The following is a 20,048-nucleotide window of genomic DNA, read 5'->3' as shown; positions in this document are numbered from 1 at the left end:
CTATCCTTCTTTTTAGTTTATTAATTTGTTTGTAATGTTGTAATTCATATTTTCTGTTTTTCATATTTTTTCATGTGTTTGATGTTTTATTTTAGTTTTTAACTTTTTCTTTTATTCCCAAACACTTGTCACTTGTTTTCTCTCCCTCGATCATATTCTTTGACTTCGTCTCTGTATACTGCAGCAAAAATCCCAGAGAAAACAGATTTCACTTAGTTTTAAAATAATAAAGAATATGAGATTTTAAATATGCCAAAAAACACACTTAAACAACTGAAATGAAACACATTTTTATCTTTTTTTCAAACTCTGTCTTGTTTTGACATTGAAAACAATCTGAGGATTAATTATCATTATCCAACCTGGGTTATAGTGAAAACACTATGGCTCAAATGTATTTCTCTTTTAAGGCTCTACCTTTTCCTTCCCAGCATGAGTTTAGTCAAATCAAATTGAAAAGCATTGATTAAGAGGTCACTATGTACAGGGTTCTATACCAAGAGCTGTAGATACAAAGCAAGGCAAAAACATCCTTCTTGTGCTCAAAGTGTAGCTGTTCTAACAGGTCACTCAATATGTAAATAATTTATTACTGTGAAGATTACATTACATTACAAGCTAGATATATAGGGTAAATTTTAACCATTACAATAGCAATTATCACAAAAAGAACATTCACACAGAGTACTTTAAAATCTGCAAAGTGTGTTTTATATCTTATCTCATTTGATTCTAACAACAACCTGCTAGGTGCTATGATTTTCCTCAGAGACGATGAAATTTATGTAGAAAGAGGTTAAATTTTCAATAAATTTCTAACACCAGAGTCACCTAGCTGTCTTAATCAGAGACATGTTATAATTTGCAGTCCTAGAATATAAATTTTTTGAATTTCCATATTCTGAATATTTTTATTAAAGTATTTTAAAATAAAATTACTCTTTGCTTTTTGGAGAGAAAAATGACAACAAAGAAGGCTTGCATTGTTTTTAAGTCCAATATTTATTGGCACCAATATTTTTCAAAATTTTTCCTCTTCATTTGTAGTACAGGAAAATGAAATTATCATATTTTTAGAATATAGCTACTCTGTAAAGGGAAGCCTTCTGGTATAGAATTTGTAAATTGCTCCTGTGTGTGTTGCATGTATATGTCTTTCTAGATAAGTGAAATTTTTCCTGAGTGAATGTCTATTTTTTCTTCCCACTAGATTGGGATATCCATAAAAGCAAGTACTGTGTTTCCCCATAACATTGGAAATTCCTGAAGATCTTAAACATTGATTTAAGAGAGCACCAAGGAGGCTTTTGGAGATTGAGAGGCAGACTCAGAGACAGGAGGTCCAGAGTTCAAATCTGGATTAAGAAAGTTCCCAACTGTGTGACCCTGGACTAGTCATGTAATCCTCATTGCCTAACCCTTACTTTTCTTCTTCTTTGAATTCTATTGTTTTGATTATAAGTATTGATTCTAAGATAGAAGGTAAGGGTTTAAAAAAACAAACCAAAAAAACTGTGATGCCTGATGGCTACCATGTCCAAAATTTCAAAACTTCTTAGGGTGCAGCATCCTAAGGATTCTGACTCTGATTTCCTTGGTCTTGATGCTATAGACAATGGGGTTAAGCATAGGGGGCACAAGGAAATGAAGATAAGACAGAAGCATGTAGACCTGGACTGGCATTTTTTTCCCAAAGCAATGGATCATGGATAGGCTGACTGTTGGTGTGTAGAAGAGCAGGACAGCACAAATGTGTGAAATGCAAGTATTCAGAGCCTTGAGTCTTTCTGTATTAGATGCAATGCTCAGAACAGTATAGAGAATCAGCACATAGGAGAAGAGGATCAGCAGAACATCAAGCCCTAGGGTGGAAAGCATTACAAAGAGACCAAGTGCACTATTGACCCTAGTATTGGAGCAGGCCATCTTTAGAACATCTGGGTGGACACAGTAGGAATGAGACAGGGTGCTAATGGATCGGAAATTGAGGCGGTTAAGGAGAACAAGCAAGGGAAGATGAAGACCAGCACTTCGAGTGACAATAGCCAACCCAATAGCACCAATGCGCCAGTTGGTAAGAATAGTGGCATAACGCAATGGCTCACGAATGGCAACACAGCGGTCAAAAGCCATGGCGAGAAGCACAGCAGATTCAATGACTGCAAAGGTGTGTATAAAGAAGAGCTGTGCAAAGCATGTAGCTGAATTTATCTCCCTATGTCCCAGAAGGAAGACAGATATCATGGAAGGTAGAGTTGATGCAGAAAGTCCCAAGTCTGCCATTGAGAGCATGGAGAGGAATAGATACATGGGGGTGTGGAGGCTAGGCACTGTCTTCACAATGTACAAAATGGTAATGTTGCCTAGAAAAGACAGGAGGTATATGGTACAAACTGGGATAGCTGTCCAGTGGTGGGCATGCTCTAGTCCTGGCAGATCCATCAAGATGAAGATGAAGGAGCTGCTATTTCTTATGTTGGGAATGACCATGGTGACCTAGTGTGCTGTTAGCCTTGAGGAAAACTGTGGAATTGCAGAAATAGTCTTGTTGGCCGTTCTTCCTTTCAGCTGCTCCAAAGAAAGCCAACAGGACTCACAAATAATGGCTCCTGCCAGGTGTACTCTTCTCTCCTTCTTTTCCTCCCTTCTTATTGAACATTTGCCCTTGTCTTCTTTTCTATTCCTGTCATAAAGTATTTGTAAAATATGTTTGTTTTGTTCAATATACTTTTCTGTAAGAACATTATAAGAAAAAATTCTGGAGAATTTTCTTACTTAATAACCTTGTAATTGTGGCAAACTGCTAAACAATGGTGGAACAACTTAATTGAAGGCTTATTAGATAAGTAATTAAACTGGTGTGCAAATTGTTCTTATTGTTGCAGGTCTTCAAAGTAATTATAGAAGAATCTTCTTTGACATCTCTTCTGAAAGAAAGAAAAATTTAAATGCAAAAGTCTGAAATCACTTTTCATTAGAAAATCCAATAATTGAATCAAGTAGTGGAAGGTGAGAAAAAAAGATATGTAGTCTTCCAAGTATAATGTTGCTATACCTAGTGTCTTGTCAATTTTCTTTTTTCACTATTGCATGTTAAAAAAAAATTGGAGGAAAGAGAATATAATAAGGTATGTTACATATACCGCAAATTACTACCACAATTGATTGAAATAAGGTATTCAAAAAAACAATTCAAATTCTACAATGTATATAGATATTTTTTAAAGTTAGAAAAGGGGGTTTTGACCTTAAACCAATGGGAAGTTTGAGAGTAAATTACCAGGAAGCATTTTTAACCTACAAGCTAAAAGAGGTAGGAAGCTATATCTTTTATTGTTAATCAATTGAAAAATTAGTTTGAAAAGAGGCCAAAAGCAATTAGGCATTAGTGAGAGTGATTCAAAGTTATACTTTAACTTTTTTTACCATGGAATCCATTTGCCTTCCTATTGGGCAGATCTCCTTATTTAATTAATTTAAGCTTATTTCACAGATACAGTATTAAGAGGATCAGAGGGCTGCTCCACCCTGGTTATAGTGATAATGAGAAGCTCAGGGATTTGTGAGGGAAACATTCATAAAATATTATGGCTACAGCTTCTATTGTCACTATTGTAAAGAAGTTCTTCTGGTCCTGTTGGGTTGGACAAGATGCTGGGAAATGATATTTGTGATGTGGCTATTACTAGTTATGATTATATCACCCTCAAGTTGCTAAAGGAAAAACATCAAGAAACTAATGTTCTCTATGAACTGGCTATTCTGACAAAACAAAGAAGTTAGCAATGAGACAACATATGTGATTGCCAAGAGGAACATAGATATGGTGACTGCAATCAAAAGATTATTTCAGTATCTTTTGCTATATTAGTGATCTAGAAGGGTTTGAGAGTGAGAGAGACTATGACATCTTCAAAACAATCAGCTGGACAGAGAGTGCTCTTTGGTATATACATACCTTTTTGCCCCTACATGGTACTATTCATCTACTTCAGGGTGTGCTAAGGAGACAAGATCAATACATGAATATTGATGATAATAAATGCTAGCATATTTACAATGCTTTAGAGTTTTCAAAGAGTTTTATAAATATGATCTCTTTTGATCCTCATAATAACTCTGGGATATAGATGATATTATTATCCACATTTTGCAGATGAGAGGATTAAGACTGATTAAGTTTAAATGATATGCTCCAGGAGACATGCCAAGTAAATATCTGAAATTGGATTTGAACTAATTTCTTCCTAAAGCCAGATACACTGGCCCAATTCCCTGTGCCTGCTTCATGTCTCAATGAGAGCATGAGGAGACAGAAACACACACACACACACACACACACACACACACACACACACACACAAGTCTTCCTTTAGCTATCTGGCTTTGATTAAAGGGAATTTTTCTTGTAGGCAATTCTTAGTTCCTTTTGGCTTCAGAAGAAAGGAGAAATTTTCACCATCCAACCCACAAAATCTCTTACTTGACTCAACATTTGAAGAGTATTTATTCCTCAATTAAACATAAATGATTAAACATGCACATCACATTTCAATTCGAAATCACATCAATGAGCATAAAAATAGGACCTACTTGAGGATTTTTAATTGTGGGGATTAAATGAAATAATATTTGTAAAGGTTTTTGCAAAATTTTAAGTGTTATATCAACATTAGTTATTATTTCATCTCCCTTCTGCCCTGTGGATCAAGAGATAGTTTTCCATCTGTCATTTTCACAACTGCCTTAATAAATAATTATTGAAATGACAGAGATTAGTATAAATTCCATTGGAATAGGGATATAAGGGGAGGGTAAACTCCTTAATATGGAATTCAACATTTCTGCAATTTACAATTTTAGAGAATTGTTTAGAACATATGTGCCAAACACTTGGGGGCCTATATCACTCCCTGATTATTGCCTGAACCAGTCTAAATTATAATTGGTAAGTATTTAGCGAACTAAATAAAAATAAAATAGATCATAGATAAGATTAAAATATAGTTTCCTTTGGCACTATGCACCTGGCAAGGATTCTTATGTACAAGTGAATGACCTAATCTCTATTTAATCTTGACCTTGGTGCTCTAATCACTGAGAAATAACCTTCCCATGATTACATAATCTAGTATATATCAGAATAGACTTGAACCCAAGTCTTTCTGGTTTGAGGCCAGATTTCTGTTTATTATCCCTAGGTACTACCTTCAGAAGATAAGGTTCCCCACAAGTTTATTGTGCAACAATTTGGCTGTGTGAAAAAGGACTGAAACCTGATACTGATTAAAGAGAGTAGTAAGGAATCAAGGAGAAAAGACTCATGAAATTTGAGGGATGGGCCTGGGTTGGACATTGGGTTGCATCAAGGGACTCAGGCTTAGAGGGAGAGATATCTCCTGAACTAGACAAACTGCTTCTCTCTTTGGCACTGTAATAGTATCCCAGAGGTCTCAGTTCTGGAATCCAACCCTGTAACCTCCATGTCATTGCAATAGAGTCCAGAACTTGATGATTCAATTTGTAAACTCAACCTTGGATTTCAGCAGAGCACAAGTGGCATACCTATGCCTTTAAGAGAGAAAACAGACACATCTACATTCCTTCAGTGTTGAGAAGAAAGCCAGAGTCAAGGATGGAATAGGGACAATTTTTCTAGGCACAATTCATAACTAAGAAGCTTGGGGACAAGGGGACCATATGTTCCCTGTTCTCACCAATTCAAGTATTAACAGAGAGGAGTAGTGTTTAAACCACCTTGGAGTATCCTTTATGGTTTCCAAGTGGCATCTGCATCTTGACTTTGCATAGCGTGGCTCAGAGTTGGCTAGGTCGGAGAGAATGAATCAGGAACAGAGAGAGAGGTCGAGGATACCCTACTTATGCAGGATCTAGAGCAAAAAGGATCAACTTGGTCATTGGCATCTATGAAGATTGGAGTATAGAGAGGAATGCAATAGGAGATGGGAAATAAAGTCAATACTTCAAAGACCATTTGGATCTGGAGCTGAAGCTGGAGCCCTTAATCATGACTTCAGGGTCAAGAGGGAAATCAAAGGTCATTTGGGAAACATTGCCATGAAATCCATCCACTCATAACTCTAAGTATGATTCCAACTCCACAGTAATGGTCAGGGATGGAAGGTTATGCCTTCCGTCCCTTCTACCAGGGATAGATCGAATATGTGGAAGCAAGAGATTCATCCCAATCCTTTCAATTCTTCATTGAGACAATGGATATCTGGTTCCTCAACAATTGAAGTTATTTCTGTGTTCCCCTGCATATGTGTATATACATATATAGGCAGATATTTAAGTATATATATAAATGTACACATATTTAAGTAAATACAGATAGTATGAATATATATATATATATATAATCTTTGCATATAAATCTGTGTTTGTGTGTGTTTATACACTGGGTTTAGAGTAAGGAAAAATCTGGCCTCAGACAGTTCCTGGCTGTGCAACTCTGGGCAAGTCACTGAACCCTGTTTGATGCAGTTTTCTCATCTGTTAAATGAGCTGGAGATGAAAATGGAAAAGCAACACAGTATCTTTGCCAAGAACAATCCAGAAGAGTTCACACATAATTGAATATAACTGAAATAATTGAACAACACACAGAAAATACATGCACATAAAATGACGTCACCCTGGAGCTCTGACTTGGACCATTTTTCAAAACTAGAGATTAAGAGGGAAAATGATGTGATGACATTAGAGACTTGATCAAAGTACTAAGCTCAGATCTCTCCTAGATACAAAGAGCCTAAAGTAAGTGAAGAGCTCTTTCTAGAACTTTATAATACTTTTCTCCCTGTCATTTTGGAAGCTCCCTTTCCAGACTTTCTCAAAGCCTTGGTAGAATCAAGAAGACAATGAACCAGAGACCCACACACTCACCTTTGCAGAGCATCCTGCCTCTCTCACTAGATATAAAGTGGATGAAGGACACAAGCACCACTGGCCTGGAACACACCCAGGGCCTTCAAGGCTTTCCCTGATGCAGGCTCAGGAAATTTATGTGTCCCTGATCTGTCTCTCTAAGGAGACTATCAGACATAAGCGTCCCAGGAGACCAACACTAAACTCTAAAGGCATCTGGCTCTACAGCTGTGTTAACCATGAATGTGCTAGAACAGACAGGCTGACTCAAACAATGACCTAGAGTGCAGATGCTAGCTATATGGAACAGGACATAAGGCAATAATACCCTTGGAGTCAAGAAAACCTGAGTCTAAATCTGTCCTCAGGCACTTACTAGCTGTGTGACCTTGGACCAGCCACTTAACCTCTGTTTGTTTGTATTTTTTCATCTGCAAAATAAATATAATAATAATACCTACCTCAGAGGATTATTGTGAGGTTCAAATGAGGTAATAACTATAAATCCCTTGGTCCAGTGCCTATAACACTAAATAAATATTAGGTATTATCATCATTAGCTTGATCTGTTTGAACTCTAGTTCAGATATTTAGATAAAAGAGTTAACAGAGGAAATATGGATTTAGCCCCATGGGTTTTATAGTCTAGTTGAAGAAATAAGACTCACACAATGCCATAAATAGATAGATTTGTGGAAGAATACATAATTATTCAAGTAAATGCCAGTGACCTAAATATGGGGTACAAGGAAGGAATGGATCCATGAATGAAAATTTATTAAGGACTTATTTTATCATAGGTGTGCTAAATATTGGGGATACAAACATAAGGAAACAAAAATAGTCCTGTCTTGAGGAAGCTTATATTCTAATAGTAGAAGATAATACATACAGAAATGTGATTTTTAGGGGAAAATATTTTGGTCTTGAAAGTCACAGGACTGTGAGTAGAATTCACTCAGCAAATTAATTGACTTATCCTTTACAGAAATAACAGGAGTGGAAGTAGAGGTAGAAAATGTATATGTACAGTAGAAAATGGCCATAGTAACCTAGGATTTTGATAAACCCAAAGATTTAACCTTTGGGGAGGAGAACTCACTCTTAGACAAAAATTGCTTAAAAATGGAAAGAAGTATAACAGAAATTTAGAGATTTAGACCAATATCTCACATCTTTACCAAAACAACATCAAAATAGGGACATGATTTAAACACAAAGGTGATGCCATAAGCAAAACAGGGGAGTATGGAATAATTTACTTGTGAAGTTGAAGCCAAGAAAAAGGAATGGAAAACTCAAACCTCTCTGTGAATCCTCTCTAATTGACCTTATGATATTGCTTCAAAACAAATACTGGAGTGACAGAACCATCAAGGGAGCAGAATTAAGTTATATTCCTGTAGAAAACAAGGTCAATTATAGATGGTCTGTATCACTGAGGTGAGAGGGGAATCTAGGCCACAGAAAGACTGAACTAAGAAATACTTGTACAAGTCAAGAGCAAGCCCTCATCACCCCACTCCTAATGTTGGAGGTTTTGAATCTTGGCCCAAGACAAAATTGAGATATTGTTTAAGCTAACATCAGAGTACTCCCATGCCCACCCCTTGAATTTTCAATTCCTAGCGCAAGCCTGCAGTGAGGCACCAAACCATCACAAGGCAGTCCACAGTGTAACTGGCTGGCACAAGCCCAAGAGAAGGACCAAAGCCCCTGTCTAAAGAAGAACTAAAACTTACAGAAACCTAGAACTAGTGCTAAGAGTAGTAACAATGAAACCTGAAGTTTAAGAGAATGGACAGAATCCACCTTAAAGATTAAAAAAAAAGTCAAAATAAAGGCTGGGAAAATGAGCCAACATTAAGGAAAAAAAAATCTAACTAAAGAAACACCTAGCCCAAGGAAATTATTATGGATTTAAAGAAGAGCAAGGCAGAAACTCAGAAGGGGACAGTGAAATCAAAGCAGCTACATGCAAACCTTGAAAGAAAAATGTGAATTAATCTAAAGCTCTGGGAGATGTCCAAAAGGATTTGAAAAATCAAATAAGAGAAGGAAGAGGTAAGTGAAAAAATGTACTTATCATATCTATGGGTAAGGGAAGAATTTATTACCAAACAAGGAAATGAAGAGCATTACCACATGTAAAAAGGACAATTTTGATTACATTAAATTTTTTAAAAAATGGTTTACAGAAACAAAAGCAATGCAACCAAGATTAAAGGGGAAGCATGAGATTTGGTAGGTGGGAATTTATAGCAAGTTTTTTATAAAGTCCTCATTTCCCAAATAGTCAATTTCATAAGAATACAAATCATTCCCCAATTGATAAATGTTCAAAGGATCTGAAGAGGTGGTTTTCAAATGAAGAAATCAATGCTACTTATAGTCATATAAAAATGTTCTAAATCCATTGATTAGAGAAATACAAATTAAAACAAGTCTGAGGTTCTTTTCATATTGGCTAATTTGATACAAGGTGAAAAATACTGAAGGTTTGGGACACTAATAAATTGTTGGTAGAGTAGTAACTGATCCAACCACTCTGCAGAGCACTTTGGAACTACATTCAAAGTAGTTTTTCACCATTTGATTTAGTAATATCATTATTATGTCTGTATTACAGATATTTTTAAAATGGGGAGAGGGTCTATTTGTAGAAAAATATTAATTTCAGCTCTTTTTAAGATGGCAAATAATTGGAAATAGAAAATATCTGAACAAGTTGTGGTCTATGATTGTAATGTAGTACTCTTGTGCAAGGAAAACAACAACAACAACAGCAAACAGGACAACTTCAGAAAAAACAAACAAACAAAAACCTTGAAAGATCTACATGAATAAATGCAAAGTGAAGTGAGTACAACCAGAACAGTAATATTGTATGATAATCAACTGTGAATGGCTTAGCTATTTTCAGCAATACCGTGATCCAAAACACTTTTAAAAGACTCATGATGAATGCTATCTACCTCCAGAAAAAGAAATAATTGAGTCTGAATGAATATTGAAGCTTTCTTTCACTTTACTTTCTCTGTGTTTTTTCTTTTGTTTTATATGAACTCTGCTACAACCTTACATTGTGGAAATGTGTTTTTCATGATCATATATGTATTATATAGATTAAATTGATCTGTCTATCAAGGAAGGAACAAGGGAGATAGGTAAAGAAATGTGAAATCAATAATTTGGAAAATGAATGTATAAATGTTATTATATATAATTAGAAAAATAAACTCAAACATTGCATTAAAGTAAAAGGAAATGTATATTTAAAGGGGGAAATGGGAGGGGAAAAGTGAACAGGAAGTAGAGGAGTGGGGTTAAAGATAGCTAAATAGCCAGAGAACAGTATGAAAGTTTTAAGTTCAAACTAGATATGCTAAATGTCATTCATCAGAATCTATGTTCCCCAGGGCAGGAGAAGTTTGTATGATCAGGTGCAATAGAAGAGAGAAGAACCTGAGCCAAGTAAGAAACTTAGTTCCCTCTTCAAAATCAGTTTCACACAATATGAAGACTAGACAATATTTGAAGAGGTAAGCCGTGCCTCTAGGATTGAGAAGGAATAGGGCTAACTTCAGGATCTGAGTATGAAGGGTAAAAGAGGAAAACCAGGCAGTGGAAGCATGGACTTTCTAGTGATTCTTATGTTTCCTTAATTGTTCATTTCAGTTTTCTGCTTCTGTGGAACATTTTCAGAATAAAGACAGACAGTGTTGAATTTGAGTAGAAAGGATTTGTCTCTCAATGAAGAGGTCCATAGATGTAGTAAAAAGTGTCACAAATACTTGGTTAGTGAGATAATATAAAACTTCTCTTGCCTCCTAACTTTTCTCCCTCCTGAGAATTAGATAATATAGAGGCAGATTTGTGCCAAATCATCAGTGTCACTTTTTCATTCATTGAAATTCAGTCTCGACACAAGTCAAAATGACTGGTAACATCATGGGATGCAGGGGATGATCTTGGCATCTTCAATGTCTTATTAAGATTTAAGTACTCCAAAAACTTGCTTCAAGAATCTTCATGGTCATTGGAGGGCAAAAACATGTTCTCATTCATCCTTTCTACTAAGAGAAATTTTCACGTGATTAGGTTAGACATCCCCCTAGACCACTAACAGGTTCAAAACCTGTCATCTACCCTCAACCTGGTTTGCTCTATTCTGCCAAGATGCTACCAGCTGTGATTGTTGCACATGCTATAGCTTCTTGGAGCCACAGGATGAGTAGGTAGACAGCAAAGTTGGGAAACTATCCTGAAAAGAGTTTAGCAAGCCCACTTGCCAGAGGTGTTAGTTCTCCTTGAACCTTTCATGCACCCCAGGTATAGAATAGGTACATATAGAGTATGTAGAATGTAACTTTAATGGGGATATTATGATTTTAAAAAAAAACAGAAAGGAATATATCACTAGTATACATTGTCTCTCCAATCTCTCTATTTCATATTGAGTTCAAACATATGACCACTTAGTAGGTCCCAGGTCTGGACCCAACAGTACAGTAATCACTTCTCTGTCTTCCTTAATTACACTTAGCTATATACCCTTTAGTCCCAGCTCCAGGAAGAAGCCTCTTAAACCCCAGGTGATTCGAATGAAAACAAGACATTTGATGATTCATCAAAAGCTCCCACTTGGACTACTGTGGTACCAAGTGATAATTCTTATGTAAAAAAATGTAAAAATAATTAAATTAAAATAAAAAAATTTTAAAGTAATGATGTGTAGTTTGAGAAAATTGTTTTTGGAAAATTTTTTATTACATTTAATGATTTGTTTTGTTTTCCAAATTTATATATATATATACATATATATATATTTCAGAGTCATGAAATTTCCAACTTTGAAGGAACCCTAAGAGTCACTTCATTTGAAAGGGAAGATTTTACACAGAATTGAAATGGAATGCTGGAGAGGCAGGAGTGACTCCTGGGAACCAATGAACTCTGAAGTCAGTTCAGTTCTGAATCCTGGAGTGAAGCAGCTCCCATTCCCACCTCAGAATTGGAAACCCACCATTTTCTGAGGCTTTCCCAATCATATCCAATGCCCACAGAAGCTGTGAACTGATCCTGTCTCTCTGTTAATAGCAAGACCTGTGTGGAATGACTGGTCATTCAGCTGCCTGAGAGGGTTTACCCTGAAGGGCAGGCTGAGTCAGTCCTGAAGCCTGAAACACCTCCCTTCATGCCAGCTATCCCTAAAGACATTTGCTGTTTCTTTAATACCAGATTAGGTTAGCCAGAATAGGAGAACAAGAAGATAGAGAAGGTTTCCAGGCTGTTCCCAACTGTTGGCCAAAGTCCAAGGACCTACCTTCATTCAGTCTGTGCTTTTAGTTTAGGGACCTCCTGTTTCCCTCTTCCATAATCTCACCCTTGTTATCCTATCCCAAATAAATAGCTGTTGTTCATAATGAGCAGTCAGATCTTTAAAAGAAGAAGAAAAAGGCCTGGTGGGAGAATGGTTATTATTGGGAGGAAGCTCTCTATTAGATCCAGGTTAAGCCAAGTCCTGGATAGGAAGCCAGTGATCTTCCTTCAGCAAGGGGTTTGGCTAAAAGGGACACGAGGGGGGTCAGTTTTCACAAAATTACCTAACCAACTGACATTTCTTCACTCCTGTGGTGTTCCCAATCTGGTTCAGACTTTTGCATTTACCAGTGCCTCCACTTTACCAGTAAAGGACAGAGGGAAGCCATCAGCTCTCTGTTCAGGCATGGAGGAAATAACCTTTGAAGTTAGCTCACTAGACATTCTGAGTAATCAGTTTACCATCATCCCAGGGGCCCCCTCCTTTCACGTTTAACACATTCAATGGGAAACTAGCCAAGAGTACACTTTAAATTTTCCTGAAGGTAGTCTTCCAGCCTTTCCTAAAATATTTTATAATTTTTTTAATTGTTAAAATTTTACTTAGAATATTTTTCCATGGTTATATGTTTCACAATCCCCCTTCCTCTCCTTATCTCTCCTCCCCACTCCCAAAGCCAATAAGCAGTTACACTGGATTGCACATGTATCATTGTTCAAAACATATTTCTATGTTATTCATATTTGCAGTAGAGTGATCCTTTAAAATGAAAACCCTAATCACATCCCTATTGTATTACATGATCAAGCATATATTTTTCTAACTCATTTCTGCTCCCACAGTTCTTTCTCTGAATGTGGATAGCGTTCTTTCTCCTAAGTTCCTCTAGTTACCAAGACCGACGTAGAGGGTCCAGTATCCAAGAGACAATTGTATAATTTCCCCACCTTTAAGGTGACATGAGGTTCCTTTCTATGTGTGTGTGTGGGGGGATGTATAGGGATAATTAGCATTAAAATATCAGGGTCTGGAAAATCAAAGGTTTTACTCTGATTCCAAAGCCCTTGCCTCTCCCCCCCCCCCAATCACACCATCAGAAAGATACTTAGGCAGTTTTCTGGGATTCTTCTTGCTGATGGGGATTTTCACCCTGGGTATTGTATAGACGAACTCCATTTTTTTACATATTGTTGTTTGGTATTTTGTTGTATATGTCATTTGTCTCAGTTTGAGCATTGTCATTATTCTGATTTGCATTACAATTCCTGTAGTTATTATAGTTACTTCTATCACTCCTAAAGTTGTGATTTCTATGATCATTATTATGGTCATTTCTATTGTTATTATTTCTAAAGTTATTATTTCTTTTATTACAGTAGCCAGTTCTTACAGACCATCATTACATGGCCTCTTTTTCCACAGTAAAGTCATGTTATTGATTTATCTGTGAATTCCTACAAGGGGTATGGTCTCCCCCTGATTTTTCAGTTTTCTTTTTAACATTTCATTTTATTTTCTGTAAGTCTTCCACTGATTTACTGTTTTCCTCACGTCTTTTTGTATGGCCCTTATAAATGTAGACTGCTACTCTCCTCAATTCTTCGAGGTCCATAGAGTCCCGGTTCGGGCAACTAGTTTTAAAGTAGTCTTTTACCACTGAACAACAATTCTTAATGAATTGTCTCTGTATTTGTCTAATGTCTCTTTTTTTGGGATAGATCAAAGTTCATATATATGTTCCCCATATCAATAAGTCCTTCCATAAACTGGGAGGGAGTCTCATCTATTTTTTGTTTGGTGCTTTCGAATTTAGACCATTAGTATGGTCTATCAGAGCACACTTTCATGGCTGTCAGTAATGCTTCCCTGACCTAGTTTAATTTTGTATAATCTGGTTCAACATTGTGGTTCCAATGTGAATTTTCAGTTGGCCAATAATTTGCTCCCCTACCTTGCTTCTGAATAGACAAAGAGATGACTTTATTTTTTTCTCTGTCAGAAATTTTTCTAATAAAATTTTGACATCTATCCAAGTGGGCTAAAAAGTTTTGAATATATTCTCCAATCTCTTTATAATTAATATTGGCTCTTCCTCAAATGAGGGAAAGTCTCCCTTGAATTTATTTAAGTCCTCAGGACTGAAAGGTATGTGTTGTCTTATAGATATCCAGTTCCCATTTTTATTGAAAGTTGGAATTTCCCTTAAAGGGAATACACTTCTATCTGAATTTTCTCGTGTTTTTTGTCTCTAGGCTTCTTGATCTGTTTCCAATGGGGTAGGTAAGAAAAGAGGTTAGGGCAGGGTGGGAAGGAGGGGCAAAGGAAGAAAGGGCAGGGGCTGGGGAGAGGATGCAGAGGGGGCAGGGCAGGAGGCATGAGCATGGGCATGGGTGAGGCGGGGTGGGGGGGTTAATATAGAGGGGGTGGGTCAGTCAGTATGAGTGGGGGGAGGGGTCAGGGCATAGGGAGTGAGGCATGAGAAATTGGCAGGGGGGTTTAGGGTAGAAAGGGTGGGGCAGTCAGCATGGGTGGGGGAGGAGTGGGTTGGGTAGTAAGGGGAGGAGGGAAGTTGGGTATGGGAGGGGGAGATTTGAGAACTAGGAGCAAAATTATGTAGAGCAGGGTGGGACAGAGATTCTGATAATGATAAAGTGTGGAGAGAAAAATGATTTCTAATCTGGGATGTTATTGAGTTCCTTTTAATGCTTTTTTTGGAAGCCATGAGTTCCCCCTAACTTTCCTCTATAACCTCAAGCTGAATATTTTGTTCTGCATATTGTTGAATAGTAGAAGGAATAATTGGTTGGTTTGGATGGGAAATATGTTTTCCAAGGGGAGACTGACATTTCTCCTATTTGGTTCTCTCTCTTATTTATGGTATTTTCCAGGTCTCTCTTAGAGAAAAATAGATACAACATTACAGCTCCAACAATTAAAATTGCAACTAGGAGCAGTGCAGAGCTTAACAATTGCCATAAATTCTCTGGGATGAGCCATTTCAAAGAGACAAGGAACAATACAGTTCCAAATTTGGTTATGATGCTGAAAAGCCAGTTGTTAAGTAAGTTGTGTACTGGCTCTAACCACATATTCCTAAAGTCAATCATTAAGTTGCCTATAATTTTGCCTTTTGGCAGTAGCTATTGCTTAGGATCTTATTTTATTGTAAATTTTATTTTCTTTCTTTTGGCTAGGTGTTTGGGTGTGGCTTTTTAAGTTTTATTCCTATTAACTCATCTGGGTGAAAGTGCAGAGCAAGACAAAGCTAAAACTTTAATACAATCAGTCTCTCCAGCAGGGCTCCTTTCTCCAGGTTTCCCTCACTGCTAGTTAAGAGCAACCCAGCCAGCTAGTATGGTCAGTGAGCATCGGCTAATTGGGTTGTTTGTTCCCTAAGGCAAGGGAGATTTAGAAACAGCTCCCCCAGCTAGGACCTTTGGGCCCTGTTGCTAAGATTAAAACATCTGTGTTCTATTTAATTTAAGGAGAAAAATAATTGAACTTACCTCTACAGCTGATCAAAATAAGCTATTAAAAGCTGACTTAGGGATAGTCACAACAGTAAAGAAAAAGTTTAGGAAAGTTCAGAAGATTGGGGGTATTTTTTCACAAGTGATGTGGTCAGCCAGATTGTTAATTTTGTGGTTGAATTGAACATTTAATTGGTTGCTAGGGATTTAATTTCTAAATCCCAAAAAAGAATTACTAAAGTAAAATGGAATTTATGGTAGTTTGTTTTTAAAATAGAGGGAACATTAAGGAAGAGAGAAAAGTAGAGAGAGAGAGAGAGAGAGAGAGAGAGAGAGAGAGAGAGAGAGAGAGAGAGAGAGAGAGAGAGAGAGAGAGAGAGAGCACTCCAGCTTCCTCTGAGTTAGGTAGCAATTCTAAGGCCCCAGCCAGGGGAAAGGAGTCTCAGGATGATGGGCCTTTCCTGGAGGCTTATGCCTCCAGAAAGGGCAAGGAAGGAAGTCAGCCTTTACAGTCACCATGTTGTCAGTTTTTCTTTTATCAGCCTCTACTTCAATAGGCTCCACTCCAAGTATATCTCTTTCAAACTCCCAGAAGAACAACCACAACAACTCCCAGAAGACCAACCACCAACAACTCCCAGAAGACCAACCCCCTAAGGCCCTTGTCTTTTTCATTTAAAGACCTTTTTTCTTTTTTCACTTCCCCTAATTCCACATCTACCAAACACAGCTGACACTCTGCTCTAGGACTGCCCAGAAGGCAGTTAGTTGATTCTAATTCATTACAAAAAAAAAAAAAAAACTCTTTTCCACATGACAATCCCCAATGTATTTGAAGACATTAATCAGGTATGCTCTCCAAACCAAATTTCCTCCATTCCTAGAATTGAAGAATAATAAAATAAAAATCTTAAATATAAGAATTGGAAATAGCTTCAGATATTATCTAGAACAATCTGAACATGACTGATTTCTTAGAATTGATTATAGGGGCCTAACTCTCTCTCTTCAAAATCCAAATCTAAATTGTCAGTTCCCTCTATAGTTTCTTAAGAACTCAAATTCAGGGGGCACTGGGTGGCTCAGTGGATTGAGAGTCAGTCCTAGAGACGGGAGGTCCTAGGTTCAAATCTGGCCTCAGACACTTCCCAGCTGTGTGACCATGGGCAAGTCACTTGACCCCCATTGCCTAGCCCTTACCTCTCTTCTGCCTTGGAGCCAATACACAGTATTGACTCCAAGACGGAAGGTAAGGGATTAAAAAAAAAAGAACTCGAATTCATTCACTCAAATCCATAAGGTCTCTACAAGTCATAAGTTTTTATATACTGATCCTAGTCACGAGTTTTTTATATCCTGATCCTAGTCACCCTTCCATCTTTGCTTATGCAAACACAAAAATGCAAGGGCTCATACCCTTGAACATGGACATTTTTACTCCTTCTCTCCATGTGAATATTGTGCAAAGAAAAAAAAATCACTGGAATAACAAATAAGAAATAGATTTCAAAATTTGTCTACATTTCACATTCATTATTCCATCTCAGATAGGTTATTGCACTTCTCTGAGATTCTCATTTTTCCAAGTATATTTAATGAGGATGAAGCAAGAGAAGACTGAAAGCACTTTTAAATTATAGTTTTAGGAAAACTAGAAACTAAAAAACTGCCGAATCCATGAAAAATAGTGCCTTGGAATACAATACAAGAAAGATGGACCATCCATGAAGTAATCAGAAGTCAATGCAAAGAAAATGAGGAAAAGAAGTCAAGGCAAATGAGGTCAGTCACAGACTGAAGTTAGAATTGGATGGGATCTCAGAGATCATTTATTGCCACTTCCTCATTACATGGGTGATGAAACTGATACCCAGAAAGATTAAAAGAGTTGCCAGAGGAACCAGGACAGGTATTCATTCCTAAATACTTTGATTTTAAAGTGATCATTTTTTCATTGCCTCTTGATGCAATTTATTGTGCATGGCATCTTGAGAGATTTAGATCAAAGGAAGGGAAGAACTGAAGAGCACTAGAAGCAATAGTGCTGTAAAAATAACACTCGTAAAAACAATAGTGACTGAGAAAATGTGCCACATGGAATATTGTACTTCTTTTTTTTACTAAGTAGTTGAGTGAAGAGCTGAAATTCTAAGAAAGAAAAAGCAAAGTTTCCCCAAAAGAAAATTTCTTTTTCCAATTGTATTGGCAAAAAGTTTGAATATTACCTCTTCCTCATTAAATTGAAACTATTCCAAGTTTAATTCTCTAGTTAAAATGAATACCTGCTGAGGAACTGAGAGCCCTAGGAGAAACATGTCAGATTCCAATTTTCAAAAGGAAGAACCTTGATAAATATATATCATTTTGAGACCAACTCTGCCAGATGTTTCTGGGACAAGAATCTGACAGCTTAGAGTAGATATGCAATTAATTATAGACTTTTAAAATGGAAAGAGACCTTAGAAGCTACTGAATTCAAATCAATGAAATAGCAAGTCATTAGAAGAGGTGGAAACAAATTCAACAAGCATTTATTTAGCATATATTATATGCCTAAAATAGGCAAACTAGGCTAGAGAACAGAGTTGTCCTTGGAGTACGGAGACTTTGTTTAAATCTCATTTCTGACAACTAATGATTTGTGTGTGAGCAAAATCAAATATGAAAACAGTCCCAATGCCTCAAATTTATATTGTACTAGAAACAGAACCCAGATGTTGTGATTACCAGGTAAATATTTTAAACTGTAACGTGTTTCTATTTAAGGGGCATGGGTTTTTCAGGGGCTCTGATGGAGTAACTGTCAGTTTTTAGAAGGAATTTCCACATATGTGGGACTAAATACTTGTGCTAAATAGCATATAGGTATTGCTTTCTGAAGTTTTTCATAACTTTGACAATAAGTAAACTTTAAATGCATGGTCATCATTGACATATTACACAATATTTTTAAAGATGAGTTTTCTAGACTTGCAATTCATATATATCACATTATCTTTCTCTTCTGAGGTAGCCCTTGCACAAGTTAATTCTAGTCATTCAGGAGGTATTGAATGCCAAGGCATGGATGGGGAGGGCAGTCCAAGAATCAAAGCAAATATAGGACTATTTGAAGAGAGTAAAAAGAATTTAGAAAAAGAATTTGATAAACCATTTAAGCATTTACTAAGCACCTCTTACTTTCAACTTTTATGTTATGGTAAAGAAAACTGAAGCACCATGGAATGACTTGATTAAGGACCTGGGATAGTGGTATACCCGGGCTAAGAACCCACAGTTCTTGATTTCCTTTACACTGCCATAAAAATAATTTCAACATCAAATATCATGATAATGAAATCTTTTTAACTACTTATGACCAAAATATCATAATTCATTTACTCTACATGTCTATTGTGATTCATTTCCAATTGTTTTTCCTCTATTAAATAGTCAATGTTAAAATATTCCATTTTTTTCTAGTTCAGATTTTTGAAATCAGCACTCTTTCATAAATGCCCTAACATATTTTCTTCTGGTCCTCATACTTGGCAATTTTTACATTGTGGCATTCTATTACCTTAATGTAACATAATTTACTAACATATTTCCCTCTAATTGTATCCTTAAGGGTTTTCCACTAATGAATACCACTTTGAATGTCTTTAAAGAAATAATTATTATTGATTTCAACAATGTTTTATTGTATATGGCTACAAATGAATTATTAGATCAAAGAGCAATTTTTGGTAAATTTTACTGTATATTTATAGATTATACTCCAAATGTCATGGAAATATGGATTACATGACCACAATTCTTAGGTTGTTTTGTTTCTGGGTATTTTCTAGCAAAGAGCTATGGTTGTCTCAATAGACACATGAGGTTATCACATAGACACAGCAATCATACCTGAGGGACTAGGAATGCTCTAATAAGGTACTACCTTTTCCCCTGCCTCCAGATGATGGAAACCAAATGAGGATATAAAGTCTTTTTCTCTGGTAATAGTTTCTGGAAAACATGGCTATTGAAGATTGGGAATTGATCCTTAGAAAGATGTCTTCTGATATCTAGCAACTTTTAGAATGTTTCATACTTGATTCTACAGGTAAGTATGTCTCACAAGGAGATAGAACCTATCTCCAGATTATGTATTCAGACAAAGTTTACATAAGGTACAGACAACTGGAATCCTTACTGTAATAGTTAAGAATCCTAATGTTTAAAATTAAACATATTTATACCTTGAAAATATACTCTAACTTTTCTTAGTGTGAAGATGTTGGTAATCTGAGTGTATAGAAGTAGCTGGAATATATCTTGGAAGTCAATCTTACTTTATAGATGAGGAGATTGAAGTTCATAGAGGTCAAATAACTCAA

General features: G+C 36.5%; 1 protein-coding gene across 1 annotated transcript; it reads right to left on the bottom strand.

Annotated features, from left to right (window-relative positions):
* Positions 1-1,545: 1,545 nt before the first annotated feature.
* Positions 1,546-2,490, bottom strand: LOC100021363 (olfactory receptor 51G2-like). The gene has a single exon (XM_001373504.2). It carries the CDS (start codon positions 2,488-2,490, stop codon positions 1,546-1,548), a length of 945 nt encoding a protein of 314 aa, XP_001373541.2.
* Between the last annotated feature and the right edge of the window lie 17,558 nt (positions 2,491-20,048).

The sequence above is a fragment of the Monodelphis domestica genome, chromosome 4 (genome assembly GCF_027887165.1).
Source record: "Monodelphis domestica isolate mMonDom1 chromosome 4, mMonDom1.pri, whole genome shotgun sequence".
Classification (NCBI taxonomy): Eukaryota; Metazoa; Chordata; class Mammalia; order Didelphimorphia; family Didelphidae; genus Monodelphis; species Monodelphis domestica.
Note: the sequence above shows the minus strand (reverse complement) of the source record. Positions and strands in the feature narration are given on the sequence as shown.